The following is a 22,866-nucleotide window of genomic DNA, read 5'->3' as shown; positions in this document are numbered from 1 at the left end:
ACTCTTTGGTTGAGTATCAAGCGATTTTGTTTGTATTTTTCATTGTCACATTGTTTAGTACCGATGGTACGGGAGAGCTCCTACGTTTTGTGACGTCGCTCTAGATAGCCATAACATGACAAAATGGCGTCACCAAATGAGTGGCTAGGTACTGACGATTGTTGGCTATTTATTTTATTGGTAAGCAGTGGAGAATAATTAAAATATGTTTAGAACATTTCTGGAATGTTACTTTATCAATTAATTCAGCTTTAGTGGTTGACTTTATGTTCACTTTTGTGTGTTTCTTCGTTTCTCGACATTTCATTGATTGACCTTCAGCACCATATTTGTTCTGTAATGTTTTAACCGACAATTACTTCTAGATTTCAATAACTGGTATTTGTTTACCATGGCATCAGGGCATAAAAAGGACAACATGCTAGCTAATAAACCTTTAATAGGGCTGATCTGCAATAAAGATTTTCTTTCTACACTGATTTATATGTACATATGTACCATTTAATGATGACTCGATGCCTTAGGCAACATACGAATAGCCAATGATTTCAAAATATAATTGTAGCTCTAATCGCACACTGCCGACAATGTTCGGCAAAAGAATAGCTTGTTCCATGCGATTACCTCGAATCAATTGGAAATGCGTTTTGCTACCCACTGATGTATCACATACTAATGCAAGAACCGGAATTCCAAGTTGTAGTGTAAATTTATCCAAGCCTTTGGACGGAAGTGCTCTGATGGGAATGTGTTTAAAAGCCGACATCATGTGTACTGAGGCATGCTAGATGATCACGTTTGGAGCTCATAATTCATGTCTGTTATCGCTTTCGTGTGAATGTCATTTTAACGCTGATCTGTAATACTTTAAGTAGAATTTATCTATTTATTTTGTTATTTATTTTGATTGATGCTTAACGCCTTATTCAGTAATATTTTACTTATACGACAGTTATAGGGTTATGGGTGAAAGACAGTGAAGCACGTTCATGAGTCCATGATCGGCCCCGATAGCACAATTGGTAGAACGTCCGCGCCGGGAGCGGTAGATCCTGGGTCGAGTCACACCTAAGACTTTAAGAGGGGAAGTTGTAACTTCCTCGCTTGGCGTTCAGTATGAAGGGGATAGTGCGACGACTGATTGACCCGTATCAGTATAATGGCTCGGACGGGGCCGCTTACTTCCTTTCGGTAAGGCGTTTCAGTGAAGCAGTACCAGATAAAAGAGCGGTGGAAATCCATCCTGCAACAAGAAGACACATTACATGCACTCTAAGGATTCCTTCATCGTCATATGACTGAAAACTTACTAAAGGAGAAGAAAACTTAAAAACATGACACTATAGGATGAAAAGAGCACATTTTTTTGCTATCTGATGGTGCCTGCTGCATAATTTTGCGATTTTTCGTCGCCATACACGTAAAGACTGAAAACGGCAAAGCTGGCATAAATCGCCATGGCATCCTCCATTTTTAACACCTTGTCATTTATGCTGGAGGTGTGTTGCCTTCTCAGCCAGTGAGAGTCGTTAAAACTGCCGGCTTGTAAACTCGGAACCTACGTCCAACATTCCGGTTTCCCGATCGTCAAGGGGAAAACGAACTGTACTGTTCGCTACCTTCTGAAAAGGGAGAGTTCTACCGGAAATGTACGAACTGCACTTCGGCGGTTTCCGACGGCAATTCTCCTAACACAGAACACTTCAAGACTAGTTCTTAGGCAAAATGGAGTCGCCAACAGCGGATTACGGCGCTGACTTTATTTATAATTTATCAACTTCAGGTACACATTAGAATTTTTTATGGCATGCACCTGCGAGGAAATGCACACTATTTTCAATGGTATTGGATTGATATTTAAATTTTCTTCTCCCTTAAGTACGACGTTAAACCCCAAGCACTTGCTCACTCACTTATAAGTCCATGAGGCAGACACGTGACAAAACTCCTTCAGCTTGAGCTGTAATCGAGCCTAAAAAATCAATGATCAAGGGTTTACAATAAAATTTAAAATAAATGTGATTTGAGAAACAGCAATGACGTTGAAATTCACGTTTATACAACGCGATTAAAATAAACATGATTAACAGCCTGGAATATCCTCTGTCACCTCTCTTGCTAGATGTTCTCTAAATAAACACATAAAACTGATCCCTCTGCTTGAATCGTCTGATTTGAAAAACGTCCCAGGGCCATGTCAAGACACTTGTCTCCCATTCGCTGTGACACATTTGCGATGTGCAGGTTCAAACCCAACCTTGGCATTTGTGGATTCACTCGCTTTTACTTTTCAATAAGGGGTTGACGACGCTTGCAGGACCGATTACGCAGTTTAAAGTCCCTGTCACACTTTGACAGGTGACAAGTTTGGCCTCGGTGTTACCCAATTTAAAATGTGATATTAACGAGAAGAGCGCCTTGTAGTGCATTTCATGACGCGTTTGACACGAGTCACGTGCTTGTCTTCACCCCAATTCCATTTTGAACCCTTTACGGCTTCTTTCTCTGAGACACACCAGGATTTGAATTCTCTTTCTGTCCGAAGTTCAGCTCTCCAGCATCTGAGCTACTGGGATATTTTCACTTGTGACTACTAGTATGAGCACTAGAAAGCTGCTCCCCTTATACCATTCTCCTCTTCCAAGGCACACGCCAGTTCAGGCCCAATTCTTGTAACATGTTTTGTTCCGGTAATGGATGGTGTAATGGATACTATAAAAAGAGCTTTATATAAAACCACATCAGTATCGCGAATAGACATAATTCACTTCCAGAGCCGATAGCAAAAAGTTGTCAATACTGTATCACTTGGCTTCCTTCAGCTTCTTAAGCTTACTATATTTTGCGCAATATTGTGATTTACCCGCCTAAATGCATGATATGTTACATGTTCATTAATTAAGATATATTTTAACATTTAGAAAACTCCTTTCAGCTTCAAACGCTAAAACGGAGATGCTTTAGCCAAATTATGAAACTGTTGGGTAAGTTAGGTGCCACCATCGGTTCCGGTGTCCAGGCTAGATTATCAGCAAATTTCGGCCGTCTTTTTCTCATATGACGGCCTCGAATCAGAGAGGCTGCAAACCATGGTTTGTAACAAACGACAAAGGTGGGCTTTTTTTTTGCTTTTTTGAGGGGGGGGGGGGGGGGCATACGCTTCGGCGACACCATCCGCCCTTACCGGTCCCCTTTCACTTGCTCATTAAAAATTCAACAAGTATGTGGCATATTTAACTGCATTTTTCGACCGATTCACCTGTTTTATACAATTACGGCCGTCATGCACAGTTGACCCAGCTGAAAGTCCCACTGTAGAGACACACGCCACGCCCACATACATTCTACCAGGCCTACCCATTATTCCGTGAAATACCGAGATTGCCGATTTTAATTTATTTATTTATTTGATTGGTGTTTTACGCCGTACTCAAGAATATTTCATTCACACGATGGCGGACATGCACACGGACAGAGCCACGACCATCCGCAGGTTGCTGACACCAAGAGCTAGACTTGAGCTCCTATTGATGTGAAGCTACTGGGTCACTGTGCTGCGCTAACACTCTTTTTCCTCTGCCAAGGAGGTCCCACCAAGTTAATATCATAGGTACCAGACAAATATTTCAGCTTATACGAGGCTCTTTAGACCTCCACAGATCCATCAAAAAACATTGTGCACTTCATTCAAACTCCAAAGTAATCGATTTATTCTTGAGGTAACATAACAAATGATAAGAATAATAATAAATATACCACAAAAAGGTGACCTTGCTACAATACTGAGAATGTGTCATATTGCACTTCTTCCTCACGGTTACATACTAGGCAAAAGTAAAGGAATAAACAGCCAAATGCAAGCTTAATGACTTTCAAACTTTTTGTGGCATTAAAGACCAAATGAAGAACAGATCGCAGTTTACCGTACGACTAGTACATAGAAACCAAATATAATAAATATGAATAAAAGTGAAAAAAAGATAAAGGAAATCATTCCTGCAAGGAATAAACAAAATAACAACCTATCCTGGTTGAGTTGTAACAACATATAGATATTATAGATAGATATATACATTTCTCTGACAAATTGATTAGAGACACATATTGCACGGAATGTAGGTAAAATAAATAGTAATCATCATATTATCATCAATCATCTCAAAAACATCTCAGTATATAATATTTATGTAGTGGTACTCTCTATCCGTTATCTTCCGGGTAACCCGCAGGTATAGCAATAGCAAACACCACCCGAAAAGTTTATTTAATTATGGCTAGAACAATTTCAGCGAATATAAAGTCTCAACAGAAGCATTGTTAAATGGCTGTCCAAACGTCTCATCGCATCGTCTTATCCCTTACCACAATCTTCAAGTGTTTACCGTCTAACCCCTTTCACTATCCACACTTCTGTGAGTGCAGTTACATAATTACAATTTAGCTCCGAAATTGCAGTAAGGCACAGAGCGAGTTCAAGGGCGACAACCTCCACATAACATTCGGCAAAGATGACGTTTACCTTGAGACATTTTAAGCGGGACACGAACAATGTTTCTGTATACATGAACTTTTGCGGAATGATTACTTCATGAACACAATTGAGGGTCCAGTTATTTGTCTCCATTGGTCTTAAACACTCAACTCATAAAAACAGGCTACCTTCGAATAAGGCCAGGCGTTCACAACAAAGTAAAACAAAGCTAAAACACGAGGTAAGGTTCATCAAACAGACCACAGAGAACTATGTGTAAAAATACTTTCATTTATTTTTTAGATTTTTTAAGAGTTTTGAAAGGCATTCAACTATTTGAATTCTACGGTCGGCTTCCTGGGTCACACTGTTGGTATTTAGGAACCTTGACGTCCTATCACCTTTTTTTCCTGATATTCACCAGAAGGAATGAATTTTTAGAGCATTATTTCAGTAATCTTTTACTCATGGGTTAAAAGAGTTATTCCAACATTCAGTGTCGTGATTAAAGGTGGAAAAACTTCCTGTGACGTCAGAGTTCCTGAACTTTGATAGTGTGGTCCATAAAGCCCACCTTACAATTCAAATGTTTAAACGGTTTAAACATCTTCACAAAAATCTCAAAAAATAAATAAAAGTATATTTATGCATAGCTGTAAGTGGTCTGTATACTGGACCTTACTTCATATTTTATCTTTCTTTTACTTTAAGAATTCATCAACACGCTGATTTCTCAAAAATCCAATCCCCTTTTCCTCTGCCACCCGCCCCCTTCCCCAAAAATTAGATGTCAATGAGGTAAATATACCAAAACCACAACCACCGATAGAAACCATTCAATCAAAGGTATCACCCCCTCTAACGTTACCTAATTTCAAGGTCACAACCATTCCCGAATGACTAGAAATATTAGTCCCAATGTACATAAAATCAATTCTTTTCAGATAAATCATTTCAGTAAATCAACACAATTACCTCTATGGTGGAAAATTGTTTAGTCTTTCAATTTCTTCTTTCAATTCGTATTTCCCCAAAGAAGTAGCTTTTCAATAGTTATGCTTCATACAATAAAAGGAATGGTGAATAAAGTTGAAAAGGAAATTATATAAAATAGACAGATGTATATGAATATATTATACACAATTCTCATTATCATTTAAAACAAATAAAATAGACTTAAATCCTCCGGTGTATATCTGGACTCGGAATGTCACGTAATTGTTGTGTTACAAATAGAACTGATAAAGGAATCGCACTATATCGAACAAAATCACCAACTTGAGCATGCCTCTGGACACACAATGCTGTCAAAAATTCCTTGTGATCGACTCTTGTTTGAATACACTTACCGGTAGTAGCACTCTTTCGTTTCCTCTAAATGTCACACCAAGGCATGAATATGAAAACAAGTGATAAATATATGCAGCCTTGCCAATTGACTGTCTCGATTAGCTCATTGTCACAAAAGGTCAAATAGTTGTCCACACTGCAAAGTCGACATCTACACAAACTCTGTGAGGAACATATATTTTATACGTCTTAGACTCATTTGTGACTTCAAAGCGAAGATTCTCTTTCCGGTGTAGGCCATGTTACATTTCCCATAAACAGTTCTTAGAGTAGTTTTGTAGAACAAACAATTAAGGATTTTGCTCAGAATCTGCATATGCTCGTTAGCTGGCCCAATTAAATCGCTCACCAGTGACAGAATGGTGTTATGGGGACCGCATCAGACTCTGCACAAATGAATATTTTCTGGATGACACCCAAATGTATGGATAAAAGACAGCTGATTAATTTAGCGGATGAATGATATTGTAACAACAACAACACTTACGCAAAGCGTTCTGATTGTTGATAAAATACGCCTTGTTTCTAACAAGTGGACAAGGCACCACTTGAATTCACTGACCTGGTAACAAGACGTTAACACTGTCTTAGCAACTGAAACTGTCCATGGATATGTCACAGTGAAACCGTAGAAAAACCAGACTTGAGCAATATCACACTATGGGAGGGCTCAGGGACTTGTCAGTTCATATCCATACAACTGTCACTGGATTTAGCCGCAAGGTCGCATGCAAACAGTTCTTTCCACCAGAGCCAATATTTAAGTACCGACTTGTACAAATCTATCACTGATTGTGTGTGTGTGTGTGTGCTTTGCATCTGGCATCCATGTTTGTGAACAAGATGTGAAGAGGTACCGGATGTGACGAGGTCCCGGTTGTGGACGTCCCAAACTAGTTCTGCTGTAGCAGAAGTTGTTCCAGCTCATCTGCAGAACGATACAAGAAAGCAGCCGATTCCCTGTAGCCTGCTATCAGCTGCTTAATCGTGGCAACTTCACTAGGGCTCAGTTGATTCTTGGAATTCTGTTTCTTTAAACTCAAATCCGTGGGCCCTGTAAAATCAGATAATATATTGTCAGTATTACGGCCCATAGTTATTTTGATCATTCCTTGACAAGAACAACAAGTCAGAATGCTAAGATTTAGAAGGTTAAGGCAGTCTCATCTGTCTCTCATCTGATCATTTCTCCACATCATACACATATACTTACGTATATATATATATATATATATATATATATATATATATATATATATATATATATATATATATATATATATATATATATAAGTAATATTATATATATAGGGATAACTACTAAGCATGTAATCACTTCCATGCATGACAACTCTTTCAAGTAAATGCACGCTTCCATTAGCGGGATGTCTTCAAAAACTGTCCCAGTTACTGTTATTGAAATATTTGATACAGTTGAGTAACGATTTGTATAACTACATATAGAGAATATAGGCACGCCCATATTATACATGAAAAAAAAACTAAATTATAAGTGCTAGTCTTAGGTCGAAGAGCAAATTTGTTTCATCTGAAAACAAATATTCCCTGCCCAGAACAGACAGTATATCACCATAAAATGTTAGGGTGCATTTTGTCCAGCGTAGCTCATCCTTACAAAATTCAGGACAATGCGGTTAATTAAACTAAATCGTAAGCAAAGGGATGCTGTCCCACCCTTATTTTCAACCATAGGAAGATATATTTAACTGAATGTCCGTCACGGAGGATGGATTAAATTTTGTTGCTGGTTCGTGAATAAAGGCCTGCGCTAAGCCGTATATTTTCACACTACCCTTTCATAGCGGTTTCTTTCGTTTTGCTGTATTTTGAATTACTGTTTCAACTTTTACGATTAATTATCCGGCATTTTATTTCTGTTCATGCGTGTTACGTATCATCCCTTAACAAGTGATCCTTAGCACTTCAACAACTGGTTGTATTCAACAATTTTGAGAAAATCCTGAAATTGACCATGTATACCATGTAATTTATAACACCATGGGCCATAAAGGAATGTGCAGGTGTCGTGAAATCAGTAGTATATATACCATGTCGTTTATAACACAACGTGGGCCATAAAGGAATGTGTAAGCGTTGTGAAATCAGTAGTATATATACCATGTCGTTTATAACACAACGTGGACCATAAAGGAATGTGCATGTGTTGTGAAATCAGTAGTATATATACCATGTCAATTATAACACAACGTGGGCCATAAAGGAATGTGTAAGCGTTGTGAAATCAGTAGTATATATACCATGTCGTTTATAACACAACGTGGGCCATAAAGGAATGTGCAGGCGTCGTGAAATCAGTAGTATATATACCATGTCAGTTATAACACAACGTGGGCCATAAAGGAATGTGTAAGCGTTGTGAAATCAGTAGTATATATACCATGTCGTTTATAACACAACGTGGGCCATAAAGGAATGTGCAGGCGTCGTGAAATCAGTAGTATATATACCATGTCAGTTATAACACAACGTGGGCCATAAAGGAATGTGCAGGCGTCGTGAAATCAGTAGTATATATACCATGTTAGTTATAACACAACGTGGGCTATAAAGGAATGTGTAAGCGTTGTGAAATCAGTAGTATACATACCATGTCAGTTATAACACAACGTGGGCCATAAAGGAATGTGCAGGCGTCATGAAATCAGTAGTATATATACCATGTCAGTTATAACACAACGTGGGCCATAAAGGAATGTGTAGGCGTTGTGAAATCATTAGTATATATCCCATGTCAGTTATAACACAACGTGGGCCATAAAGGAATGTGCAAGCGTCGTGAAATCAGTAGTATATATAATATGTCAATTATAACACAACGTGGGCCATAAAGGAATGTGCAGGCGTCGTGAAATCAGTATTATATATCCCATGTCAATTATAACACAACGTGGGCCATAAAGGAATGTGTAAGCGTCGTGAAATCAGTAGTATATATCCCATGTCAGTTATAACACAACGTGGGCCATAAAGGAATGTGCAAGCGTTGTGAAATCAGTATTATATATACCATGTCAGTTATAACACAACGTGGGCCATAAAGGAATGTGTAAGCGTTGTGAAATCAGTATTATATATACCATGTCAGTTATAACACAACGTGGGCCATAAAGGAATGTGTAAGCGTTGTAAAATCAGTAGTATATATCCCATGTCAGTTATAACACAACGTGGGCCATAAAGGAATGTTTAAGCGTTGTGAAATCAGTAGTATATATCCCATGTCAGTTATAACACAACGTGGGCCATAAAGGAATGTGCAAGCGTCGGGAAATCAGTAGTATATATAATATGTCAATTATAACACAACGTGGGCCATAAAGAAATGCGCAAATGTCGTGAAATCAGTAGTATATATAATGTGTCAATTATAACACAACGTTGGTCATAAAATAATGTGCAAGCATTGTGAAATCAGTAGTAAATATATCATGTCATTTATAACACAACATGGGGCATAAAATTGTTGAAGCCTCGTGAAACATGTAGTATACATACCATGTCAATTATTACAGAAGGCGCATAAAAATGTTCAAGCGTCGTGAAATCAGTTAAGCTTGTCATGAGAACCTGGCTGCGTATGTGATAGTTAACGCTGGTACTAACCAGGTAGGGAGATTTGTCATTTGTCACCCTGTAAGTGCAAGTTAGGTGCAGGAAAAAAGACAAGATAATGAGGTCGTACATTTACCATTTTGCACTTGAGTGTGCTGAAGCGTCTGGTGCTGCAAGAGTTGTGGATGATGATGGGCGGGAGGCTGATACCCAGTGGGGAATCCTGGTCGAAACAGGCCATTCCCATTGGCGAAGAAAGGTGGGTGGAAATCGTGCGGCGGCCTAAAGGTGGCAGGCGTGTGCCGCAAGAAATCCGTCACAGGCGGTATGGGGCGATCTATGGCTGGTGTTTGCGTCGGTGTGTGCGCCTTAGGGATGGTTGGCTGTGCCGGCTGGGGCGGGGGCGGGGGTGGTGGTGCCGACTGACGCTCCGCAGCTGGTTGACTTTGGCCATGACTAACTGGGGGAGGAGGAGGAGGGGGAGGAGCAGTTTGAGATGGTTGAGCGGTGGCCGAAGAACTTGTCGTGCCCCTGTTGTGCATAGCTGCTGCCTAATTAAAAGAAGATTTTTACACATTTAATGCAATGAAATGAATTATCTTAGTTCTCTCAGTAACCACCAGAATTAGTCTATATATTGACATAAACATTACGCTCGTATGGTCCTTTGGACAGTCTTACCTTCGTTGAAGATCATTTGTCTTCCGCAAATATTGTGTACACATTATTAACCTGTGCGTCAAAAACGTGTGAAAGTTCGTCAGGAGGTTTTCCATCGTCAGCAGTTTATCACGGTCAAACCGGTTTCCTCCCACCCATAAATAAACTGATTGCCATTTTATAAAAGCAAAAAATACTTCAGCATGGCGTGAAACAGCAATCCAACAAATAACTAAACCAGTCAGCGTGAAAAGTGAACAAGTCTGAGTAAAACGGTTAACCCCAGTCAAATAAATACATAAATAAATCAGTAATTGTAATTTATACTCTTCGTAATTAAACAATAGGCCCGTGTTTAATCACAGAGAGCGTGGTCGTGGACTTCCCCCGGGCTCTGCTCGGTTTCCTCCCACCATAATACTGACCGCCGTTGTATAAGTAAAATATTACTCTGTGTTTCCCTCTACCACACAGACCATCGGGCTAAATTTGAACACATGTAGGATTTCGTGCATCAAGTACTCACAGGGCCATCCTTAAAGAAACCTTTCTGGACGGTAAGCCAACGCTATCAGATAAAACAGGGTTGGTCGCTTGGTAAATTTATTTTTATTCTATCTAATGAAAAAGCTGTGGAATTCAAGTTCCATCAAAAGTCAAAATACAAATTTCGAGTGGGGCCTTTTTTGCAGAATCGGTTGAGTATCCCCAACAGACATATTTCTAATGGTGGCCTAAGATGAGTGGAAAATGAGGGCTACAGGGCGTGGTACGTACAGGTAAAGGGTCCAGACCCATTCTCATCCGCTTGGCATTGTTGCTCTCGTTCTCGCAAGCCTGTGCCAGGATACCTTCTGCAGCCGCTGACGTTAGGTGAGGCGGTGTTGGTCTTAGCTATAAAGAAACATTTCATTTGTCACAAAATCAGGAGGGTGGGGGGAGTAGATACAAATATAATTTCAGATGAATTCTTCAGTAACTGTTTCAAAATTTAGTTTGTTTCCTCCAAAAATATGTGGATGTATATAAAACTGAACATGATGCGATTGGGAAGAGGGCATCACTTACATTCCATGGGATAATATAATGCGATGACATACTGCCAATTGTGTTCTTTATGCAACGCGTCACCAAATAACAAAAGACGGTAACATGATAAAATAATGCATTACATACAAAATCAGATGAATACAGTGCATACACTGTAATAAAAAAAAACGGTATTCGAGGTGGATCAGTCACTAGTCAATCAGTCAGCTTAACGTAGTGTCTGAGGGCACGTCCTTATCGCTCTGTTCCTTCAGTAAGTCCTAAATGCAGGTGCCTACCCATATTTTTCCAGACTATTTTAAGGCAACCAGCTCACCGATTGACCCAAGACTTTAAACGGTATAGTATGACGGAACTAAAAAAAACCAGTTAAGCGGTTGGATCTTAGTTCATTTCGCGCTGCTCTCATGAGACGTCATTTATGGAGAAAATACCCTCTAAAATAAAATGAAGTTGCCCCTGTGGACTACATGGAAACGCCTTTTGCTACCACACTGTCGCCGCTGCTCTGGTTTTACTCTCTATAATGTTTCTTTTTACACTGTATTCCTGTATAAGCCAGGATCCTGCTGGTGGACAAATAGACATTTAGCTAATTCTACTTAAGACATGATGTAAGAGTATGTATAAGTTTCTACTACTTAAGCATGAAGAATTATCCGCGGTAATGTGACACGAGGCCCGATTTCACCGGTTCCTTTTTTATCATTTGCCCACTACCACACTGTCGTAGCCGATCTGGTTTTACACTATATGTATTATTTAATTCACTGGTCCACAGAGGCAAACCACATTCATGTCCTACAGATTAAGTCCACATTCATGTTCTACAGAGTAAGTCCACATTCATGTCCCATAGAGTAAGTTCACATTCATGTCCTACCGATTAAGTCCACATTCATGTTCTACGGAGTAAGTCCACATTCATGTCCCACAGATTAAGTCCACATTCATGTTCTACGGAGTAAGTCAACATTCATGTTCTACTGAGTAAGTCCACATTCATGTTCTACTGATTAAGTCCACACTCATGTCCTACAGATTAAGTCCACATTCATGTCCTACAGATTAAGTCCACATTCATGTTCTACAGAGTAAGTCCACACTCATGTCCCACAGATTAAGTCCACATTCATGTTCTACGGAGTAAGTCAACATTCATGTTCTACTGAGTAAGTCCACATTCATGTTCTACTGATTAAGTCCACATTCATGTTCTACTGATTAAGTCCACATTCATGTCCTACAGATTAAGTCCACATTCATGTTCTACAGAGTAAGTCCACACTCATGTCCTACAGATAAAGTCCACATTCATGTTCTAGGGAGTAAGTACACATTTATGTCCTTCAGATTAAGTCCACATTCATGTTCTACTGAGTAAGTCCACATTCATGCCCTACAGGTTAACTCCACATTCATGTTCTACAGAGTAAGTCCACATTCATGTCCTACTGAGTAAGTCCACATTCATGTTCTACTGAGTAAGTCCACATTCATCTGGACATTCAAGAAAAATTTCGAACCGTTTAACCAGCAATGATAACAGCAGCCCACTCACCGGTTCCCATCCGTTCTGCTCCTTTGATCGTCTCATTCGCCGACATGATTTTAAGTATGTGCGGATGCGTTTGCGAGCTCTTTCGTGAAATTCTGGAAACTGTCTATCACATGCCTCAAGAATAGCCTGAATTTTGTCCTTGGGTTGCTTTGAGATTGGAACCATTCTGTCCAGATTTTCGTCCACAAATAAACGCACAAACATCTGCAAATACCGTAAACTAATCAAGCACATTCGGAAGAAATCATACATATATTCTTTACATTTATAAGTGAACCTGCATATAACAACTTTATAAATTATGAATTCGTTGGATAACCATCATGCTACAAGCACTGTTTCTTTTTTTCGAACTCCAAATGCCACAAGTATAATATTTTTTACTAACAATAGTTAGATGCAAATTAGATAGTCCTTGATCTCACTAAACGACACCAATGAGCATTGTATTTCCTGTATAAACAAAATGATGTAAATATGCTTCGGCCAAGATCATGTTCATGTCACAAATATGCATATCAAGCTCATACTCTATATTAGAAATCTTGCTAACAAAGAATACAATGATGTCTCTTGTCCTGCTTGCAATGTGTGTAACAAATATGCTGTACTTTGCCCATATTGAATCACTGAATGTACTTTCTTGTTACCATAATTAATGAATCCTACTCATGTACTTTCCTTCGCTAAACTCGCATTACTTGAGTTCAGTAAAAATCAGGCTTGTCTAATTTCACTCTTACATTGAATGCCTTCAGACGCTCTGGATCAATATCCTGCCCAGGAAGAACTTTGTCGTCATCATCATTGTCATCATCTTCATCATCATCTCTCACAGCCTGAAGCTCATCCAAATTTCCACTCTCGCTGGCTTTTGTTGAACTCTAGAGAATATTGAAACATTGATTTATTGACAAACACCCTGTGGGGAGATGTTTCGTTGTGAAATGGGTGTGAAGTAAAACTACGTAAACAGATCCCAGTTGAAATGTACGTTAATTAAACCAATGTCCTGAGACTACATTATTTCGAAGTATTATCTCGTTAGAGTAAACTTTGCCCCAATATTCTTCACGGAATACTATAGACACAGACACTGAGAATAAAAGCTTGGATGAATACTACCACAGAAGTAAATATTATTATTTTCACGTTTGATCATCTTTGAAGTTTTCAGCACTCTTAACGTTGACTGTTCTCTTGGTAGCTGTACCCCAACCTACATTTTGATGACAGTATTAGTTCCACTTATTTCTAGTCTCATGGCATTTTGAGTTACCTGCTTGGACGTACTTGTACCTGACCTAAAGAGACTGATCTAACGAATGGTTTGAAGTATCAGCCTAAGTATAACTGAAGACATGACGCATTAACCCTTTGGCTTACATCCATGCTTAATTCATCGCTAGCTCGTCGTTTTCTTTCGATCCTCTCTGTGGGCAGCCTCTCTACAACGGGTTCCTCTACCTTAACGGGGGATGCATTACTTGGCTCAGAGGATGGGGTGATTAGAGGTGCTGGGACGGGCTTCTCCGCTGCTACTCCTTCCTCTAGTCGCGCACATTTAGTACCTGTGGCCATATTCAGCGGAGATGTGGTCGTTTCATCGGCACCTGGCAAAAACATATAAAATCATTTTGGTCATAAGCTGCTTGGGTTATTCGGAAGCCCTGGATAGAGGTATTGTTCTAAATGGCTTACGATGTGGTATAAGTCCAGAGTCCACAGTGTTCGGGATGGCTGAACGCCGCGACCAGATGTTAGCTTAATACTTGGCACATCGAAGTCAGCAATGCCTGACAAAATGCCCAGCACACACTACCATTTACCTTTCAGGCATGACTCCATTTCTATAGTGTTCGTTTTACATGTAAGCCCGTATATGGCGCTGTCGTGTCAATGAAGAAAACTGTTGGTTATTAAAAGCAGGGAGCACACCCTCACCGTCCTGAGCAGAGTGCGGCAAGGCGGAATCAATGTAAAGGTGGAATCAAGCGGCTTGGAAAATAACAGGTATGTCGCCTCATCGCAAGATGACAGGAACGCCTTTATCCCCCGCAGTAACACGGTGGAACTTATCATAATCTACACCGTCAGCTAGAACAGGGCTTCCCGGACCCATTTCCAAGAGAATATCAGATTGTCGACTGGCGATGAGCCCCGTTTATCGATCCTCGACGCTCTTAAAGGAATGGATAATTGTCCCGGCTATTTCTGCTTGATTCACTTAAATATTGGCAAGCGGCCCTAAGGAAAGGTCTGATAAAACTCCACCAGGTCCCAATGATTGGCCGCCTTCGCACCTGTAAGGTAGGCTCATCAGCACAGTTAATTTCCCATCGACCGCACTGTCTGTGATCCAAGAGCGACGGTCAGCCCTCCAACCCTTCAGTTCAATTCCCCAGACGACACCTGGAAGAATTCTAAATCACTGTCACCTTGGAAACGAGTAGCGGCTATCTAAAAGCCGACCGACGTGTGTGTGTGAAGAGCTGAACAGGGGTACGAAGGACGCTCTGCTTAAGATAAACCGTCCAATGAAAAAACACAATAGATAATGAGCTCTCCGCTCTATCCCAGCAGCACGGGTCAAGAAGCAGCCCCGCCCAATCTACAGACGAATCAACGTTGTCGCACAGTCGGAGTAATTAACAAATTAAAACTATCGAGTGCAAATTCACTTAGCAAATAAGAAAGCAAACGGCAACGTTTCAGGCAAACTACTACAATTTGGGGTGCTGTTTCACTCGTCTATGCTCGTGACAAAAATTTTCTAGCAAAAATCAACACCATTCTCGGGATAGTCTGGAAATATAATCGTGTCCATATATCATATGCAACAATCTTCTTAGAACAACAATTCCTTACTTATTTTCCTTTAGCTGATGGGTATCTTTATCAGTGGCGGTACCAATAACAATGATCGATTGTTACTGATATATTTGAATCTATGAACGAAGTTATCCTGGTGTTTAGTAATACACTGAATGCAATTTTATATTCATCATACATAAATACATCTCCCAGAAGACAGCCAGAAGGTTCAAAATTGTCAAATACATTTATTATTTGACAAGATAGGTTCGCTGAATGCGTTCTGTCCTGTGATTGGCTACAATTTTAGCCAGTCAGAAATTGTTTTTCGAAGCAGACCGGTCGAAGAAAAGGTGTGACTGGTTAAATAACCGGCAATTGTCAATACCTTGTAAACGGTGACGGCCTTTTCATTGGGCCGGTACAGAATTTTTACAGACTCTCATGTTACTCCTTCTCGCCTGTAAAACTGCTGTCCGGAGCGCAATCAAGAAATTTTCCGCTCATGATACGATAAAAAAAATCCTACTTTTTAAAGCTGTAACCTATTCAGAGTAAGATACATTGTATTCAAACCTCTGACTTCATTGGCTAAGGGAGAGAGAACATATGGTCAAAACTATTTCTTCCCTTAGCAAATGAGGGTTCTCCTATATATTTTACAATACTAGTCTACAATAATGAATATAGGATCTCATGTATTGAGGCAAATTCCAATCCATCCAAACATTGGAAAAATCAGCGATCTCCATTTACGCTATACTCAAGGTTATTTCACTTATACAACAACGAGGATTAGGTTTGCTGGTGAAAGAAAACACTGTGCCAACTTTCTGCCTTCCCCTCGCTGACGTAATGCCGTGGCCAGGTGACGTCTACCAAAAGCCAGAAGGCACTTGGCCAGCTGTGAGATGTGGCTTTGTCTAAATGTGCAAAACACACAGATAGGCTGATAACGCATGTACTATTAAAACCGCTTTTGTGTTGGAGCTTTTATGCATTGTAATATTTATCCCCAAAAAATCAGTAAAAAAATCGTTTCCGTGTTTATGGCTATTGTCTAGAGGTCCAGTTTTCTGCTCAAAAAGCTACCCTACAAATTCTGTTCTCTCCACTAAAGAAAGGGACAATGTGGTGTGAGCGCAACCTGTCGCAGTCACGTTGAACAATAGAAGAAGGGGCTGTGCATGTACCGGTTCTTGGATATCGCGAGACTCCCTCGTGCGTGCATCCACTACACTGTTAAGTCGGCCCCTCCCTGTCGTGCAGAGGTGTTACGGTCACCCCCAGGAGGCTAGCCGCCGGCAAGGCTGTCATCTTTGCTGTGCCTAATGCGGCATCAGGTAAATCCAGGCATGCTCCCCGATCAAATCAAGGGGCAAACAGCAGCCTGAACTGAGAGAGTCGGCTGATACCGCAAACAAGAGTTGAGAGAATAAATTTCCTCGTGCCATAACAGCACGGCCGATACTTATCCAGAAGGCTTAATGCAAACCCCTCGCGGTTTCCTTGGTTACTATGTCTCCATATCTGCTAGACTGAGTAACTTTGTGTGTCGCTTGGACGACGGATAGTGCCCCAAGATGGTAACATATTGCACAGGGTCGTCTTCTTGAGGTCCCTCAATAATACCGTACATCATACCTGTACCCTTCAACACAGACTGAATGTGGGCAGAAGGCAGTTTCTAACCTTACACCACGCCTTCTTTGTTGTCGTGTACAACTCGAATACAGCTGAGGAATTAATATAGCAGTTTGCCTAACACTACCAGTTTTGTTCCACCAAGTATGTAAAAGCTCAATTTTCCGTTGCTGTTAAATTAATAGTTCAATGAATTAAAAATAACAACAAGTCAACGTCGAAAAATTAAAGGATTAGTGTCCTGATTTAGCTACTGCCCCAAATTACAAAGAGTATAATCTGTTTAAACAGTATGTTACCAGGACGGGCTCTGAGAAACGTAATAATGACTTTAAATCCACTAAAATGAATAGATTTAATTCCCTAGCCGATCTCTAGCCGGTCACACAGTACGGCTCAGCGGGTGACGTCATAGATGGCCAACCCCAGTCTGGCTGACCAAAATAATCCAGGAATTTGTGTCAAAATGATGTCATTTTCGAGATGTTTTCTAGCTACTCAGAAGCAAATATACTGCCCCATCAATGTGACCCCATAGTAGACGATGCTGAGGTTCTGATTTATGACACTGACATCTCTGGCCAGACTTCAGATTCTGAGTTTTCAGATGTTGAATTTGATCTTTGTCTGGGCATTTCCAGCCCATATGTCAATATATACTGGTAAGCCATAGTTGTACCATGTGTTACACTGTGCATTTTGTGATGTTATTTTAACATTTAATATTTATTTGCTATTCTCTCCCTCTGTGCGCTTCACAATAAATATCACTCTATTCCCCGAGGGGCCACTCATAACTATTTGCGATGACAACTACCGGTGCCTGTTTTTGTCGGCATTCCGAATAGAGTCGTGTACAATATAAATACATGTGCGATGTGCACGTCGGCGTTACCGTGAACAGAGATTTACTATCTATCAGTTTTCGGTTCAATTAATAGTATTTTATAAGTATTGTGTGCATGCGCCGTTGTGGAAATCCAGCTGTATTCCTGTCGCAGCTTTCAGCTGTAAAATGGTGAGAGCAGATACGGCTGTTTTAGGTGAGTACAAAATCCTTCCTTCTTGTGCTCTATATCCACGCCTACCTAAAGGCCAAATCGTCTGGAAACTTGAAAAAAAAAGCTGACTCCAGGGCTCTTCGACGATCTGTTTTCACAAACAAATGTAGAACAGCAAACCATTTCGTGCAGAAATTTGATACGCTTGGTGTCACTCTTGGATTCGTAGAGCTCGTATTCGTAATTCGGCGGAGACTACCGAGTGTTGGCGGAAAAATGCATAAAACCAGCCTCATTATCTAGTGATTTTAAGTGCCATATTACTCAGATTAATGTACCGTTTTTCCATATTTTTTTACACTCAATTTAACAATATATACAGTTGTAGCTAATTACGAAGAAATAAAGAATCCAGACACTAATCCTTTAAATTAAATTTTGATTTACTCTAGAACTTGAATCAATGAGGTTTCAAGCTTGGTCTTAAAACCCTTACATATATCAAAGAAAAGCTGCTAATTAAAATCGAAATAGTAAAGGACACATTTTGAGTTATCGCGCAAACCACCAGTCATTAACAGAGGTGTGCGACCAGGATTAGACATAACCCGGGGCTTTCAAACTTTAAGCATAGGGTCTGTAACGGATGTGAATAGAGTAGACTTCACCCAATCTTCCACCATGTGGTAAACTAGCTAAAGCAATCCCTGTGACTGGGCAATCTTTGAAACATGTTGATCCTTTTGCCAGACTGACCATGATACAGTTGGCCTACATTCCACGTGAAAACCTAACTCTCGAGACAACAGATTTTATGTGAAATGATAAGCCTTGAGACGGTGCACTCCATGGGGAAGCATGAAACTTGAGATAGTATTTTCCATGTGATAGGGCAATGGTCAAGACAGTTCAATCCCTGAGATAAACCTTGTGAGAGATCGTCATAACTTAAGTTGAACCAGATGTGCCACGACAACTCCGTTTTGCAGCGATCAGCGCGTACTAAAAAGCAATACCCGTGGTTTCAAAGTTTGACTCGTCTTTCAACAAAATGGTTGACACGTCGTGCTGTTGAAACTTGGCTTATGATGTATTGGCGTTGATGATGGGGTACGCCATTATTGCAGATAGACATAAAACTGGCGATAACTTTATTTTACAGCTACAGACATGCTTTTCACACTATCTGATAAGCACAATCAAATAATACCAAATCTTCCCGGAGGATCGTCCGTTCTCCACATTAATGTGCACTTGACATACAACCTACGTGTGTCTTTATATTATATATTGAGACAAACAGTTGAATCAAAGTTTAATCACACACTGATGGAATTTACACCATGCAATGAATACTTTTGTTAATTTGTAATTTACCCATTACTGTATCTTTCGTTTAACGATAACTTAAAACTGTGACCTTACCAGCGGATGGTCACGTGTTTTGTCCCGGGCTCTGCCCGGTTTCTGGTCGTCGTCGTATAATATTCTTGAGCACGCCGTAAAACGCCAATCAAATAATTTGTTTAAATTGGGACAGCACGCCTTGGAACCACAACTGACGGGACTGCAGATCACATCTGTAGTGAATTCACATCGGCTCAAGATTGACAAACAGAGTTCTAATGAAGCCGTGGGTAGATCGGCCTTGCGATTGGGAAGAACTGAGTTTTTGGCGACTAGAAACATCTTGGAACAACAGGGGACATGAGATTGGGCGCTGGTTTTACTCGACCTACGCAGTCTAGCGATCAACGACAACTGCTGACATATTCTACTTTCTGCAACTCAAAACATGTAGTTGTGTCCAGTTCTGTCAATCCAAGTGTGCTTGATCTCCTACCATTAGAAGGCCCCAGCTGTTTGTCCGGAAACTGAGAAGCTTGCAGTGGTGACGTCAACGATGAGAGCTGTCAAAACAAATTCGTCAGTCAAGAGCCCGATTTGGGGAGGGGGCGCCAAGCTGGTCCCGCGTCCCCAGTCCGTTCATCAATGACGTCCTTTCCGAAAATTCACGACCACTGACGGATACGATTTTTTTTTCTGTTTGCAACACCTTTGTTTTCGTTCCATAAAACCATGATGTTAACAATTTTATAGTACCCTTTTATGTATTTTTTGGAGAAAACAAATCAGCATAATGATAAGGTAACTGTGTGCACAACTTATATGACTGGCAGTAACCAATATATGTTAATATATCATATAGATGTTACATGAGAACCTTATGGGTTCATACAAAATACACACTGAAACTAACAGCAAACAAATTTGAAAGTCTAAGATCAGGTCACATTTGATGATCATGATTTGATACAGGTACGAATGATACAGGAGCGCAGATTCTAAATGACGTCGTCCTGAACTATTGTATTCATGTTAAAATCATCGATCTTACCTTCCGTTTTTGGCCCGTTGGATGGACTGCTGGTAGTCTCTGTGTGAGGGGAAACACTTCTATCTCGGCTTACTTCACTTTCTTCACTGGACATGCTATCCTAAGCAAGAGAAAATACAACTTAGTTTTATATTGGTGCCCAAATGCCCGTAGTAGGAAATGCCTGTAGTAGGATTTGACACTGTATTCAAAATCGATTTACTTTTGGCCAATAGCATTTAGCCCCAGCTGCTTGTGAACGTAAAGGAACAGAGCAACAGGTCAAACTCATCATACACATATTTCATTTGCAACAAAATGAATCAACTCAACTGGATCCCATTCATCGACCTCATTGTAATGAAGAAGAAAAAAACACCAATGGTGGCAAAAGACGTCTGTATAAAACTTTGCTCATTTATCACTGAGCAAAGACACTTCCAAATCCCAATCAGTAATTTCGCTATTAAAATATGTCAATACGCAATGATTTACTTCAATTCCGGATCGTAGCTGATTTTATTAGTAACAGTGTAAATTAATACATCCATGCTCTGCTGGTTTATTGTAGACGTAATTCAAAGTAATCTTGTAGCAGCATAGGTATGCTTTTCCGTTAGATTTATTTTGCTCATAATTCACGATCTGCTCCAAACAAGTGGAGAATCCAAGAATGCGTCAACGAAGGTCTTATTATACGTCTCTATACTCATACAATTCATGTTAAGGGATACATCACAAATTGGGAATCTCTGACACTACCTCTTTTTCCCGTTACGACTTATGTGAAATTTTATTTGAATATGTGAAATTTTACGCAATTTTAGGCCATAGTGGGAAGTGTTAAACTAATGACCCTTCACCACCATCATTCACTCGAACGTAGCCAGATACTTGAAGTGTGCAGAAGGCTGTAATCTAACAACCCCTACATCAAGTCCTATTTTCAGTACAAACGGAACAAAAGAAGGAAGAAACAATGCACAAACACTTTAGAGCAGATTGACACCTTTAAATAAATTCAAGACAAAGGGAAAATAACATTTACACTAACCAGTAGAGACATTCCGTTAAATCAGTCTGAAAAATAATTTGATGAAGTCTCAAAAGACTTATAGCGCATATATAGAACAACATAGTTTTTTAACAAGTTTACATAATTATTTTTATCAATATTGTTAATCAAACGTCTACCATAATTGCATGTTGATTCAGTACAGGGATATTTATAGCCTAAGAAATATTTTAAGCAGAGAACGGCGCCGGGGATGGGGGGATAATTAGCCACGTCAAAACACTACGCTGGAACTATAACGTGTTGGTTATGAGCCATTGACGGCCCAGGACGTTTCACCAGTTCTACATGCCGTCCTATACCCGGTTCTTTGACAAGCTCTTACCTTGTCGAAGAAATGACACCAGTAAAATTCCAGAGCCATGGAATCCTTCTGGAAGGTGCTACAGACCTCGAGTAAGCCCACACCTCTCCGCTCCCTGTCACCCGGCCTGTTCTCCATTATACACGACCTTGGTGACATCTTCGTGATCTTCGATCGCTTGACCTTGCTTTACGGTGATTTGAGCGACGCTTAGCACATTAAACGTGCGATTTGTTCCATGTCGTTGTACATTGTCCAAGTTCACGCAACTTCGAGTAGTACAAGTTCCGCGGGAGAAATTTTCCCAGGTGAACCGCTGGCTAAAAGTTACCAAATGCCGTCCAGGTAGAAACCTCGTGCCCACTCGACATCGGTAGCACGTTCCACAAAGATGCCATGGCTCTAGAGTTATACCTGTGCAGACTTTTTGGGGTGAAAGAAGCGATAAGACAATCGGGTATAATCTGTTCCATAGGAAAGTGATAAAACGCCGTGGACATGGCCAGATCATGGCTTTGTAGCACTAGCTTTACTACGAATTGGCTGAGGAGGAGAGGGTAAGAGCCTCAAAACTCTGCTGACGGTTGGCATGGGGTTTCGCCGGCCTCCGTCGTCTAAGGTAAACAGAGGTCTAAACGTCATAAATCTGTGTAATCACCGAGACCCAGGATCTTCAACAGTACACCTACAGCTGCAACAGTACACCTACAGTTTCGACAGTACACCTACAGTTTCAGTATTCTCTCTCTCTCTCTCTCTCTCTCTCTCTCTCTCTCTCTCTCTCTCTCTTTCTCTCTCTGTCTCTATCTATCTATCTATCTCATCGTTCCAACGCGCATGAGTACTAGTACCACTGGGGGTAGTTTGCTTTTTACGCAATGACTCAGACAGGTGAGCGCAATGAAGCGCTCAGCTGTAGTCTCAGTGACAGTCCGTGATAATCAGTTTGCATAGGCCCCATGTTC

General features: G+C 40.4%; 1 protein-coding gene across 1 annotated transcript in view; it reads right to left on the bottom strand.

Moving 5' to 3' along the window:
- Nucleotides 1–5,296: 5,296 nt before the first annotated feature.
- Nucleotides 5,297–22,866, bottom strand: part of LOC135470822 (nucleolar protein 4-like) — a 43,876-nt gene continuing 26,306 nt past the window's right edge. Inside the window, exons 6-13 of the mRNA XM_064749865.1 lie at nucleotides 20,544–20,643; nucleotides 14,073–14,299; nucleotides 13,430–13,570; nucleotides 12,687–12,890; nucleotides 10,853–10,969; nucleotides 9,843–9,966; nucleotides 9,546–9,758; nucleotides 5,297–6,875 (exon numbers count right to left, since the gene is read on the bottom strand). Of these exons, the coding sequence (XP_064605935.1) occupies nucleotides 6,715–6,875; nucleotides 9,546–9,758; nucleotides 9,843–9,966; nucleotides 10,853–10,969; nucleotides 12,687–12,890; nucleotides 13,430–13,570; nucleotides 14,073–14,299; nucleotides 20,544–20,643 (1,287 nt within the window). The 3' untranslated portion in view covers nucleotides 5,297–6,714. The remainder of the gene's footprint in view (nucleotides 6,876–9,545; nucleotides 9,759–9,842; nucleotides 9,967–10,852; nucleotides 10,970–12,686; nucleotides 12,891–13,429; nucleotides 13,571–14,072; nucleotides 14,300–20,543; nucleotides 20,644–22,866) is intronic.

This window comes from Liolophura sinensis, chromosome 7 (genome assembly GCF_032854445.1).
Source record: "Liolophura sinensis isolate JHLJ2023 chromosome 7, CUHK_Ljap_v2, whole genome shotgun sequence".
Classification (NCBI taxonomy): Eukaryota; Metazoa; Mollusca; class Polyplacophora; order Chitonida; family Chitonidae; genus Liolophura; species Liolophura sinensis.
Note: the sequence above shows the minus strand (reverse complement) of the source record. Positions and strands in the feature narration are given on the sequence as shown.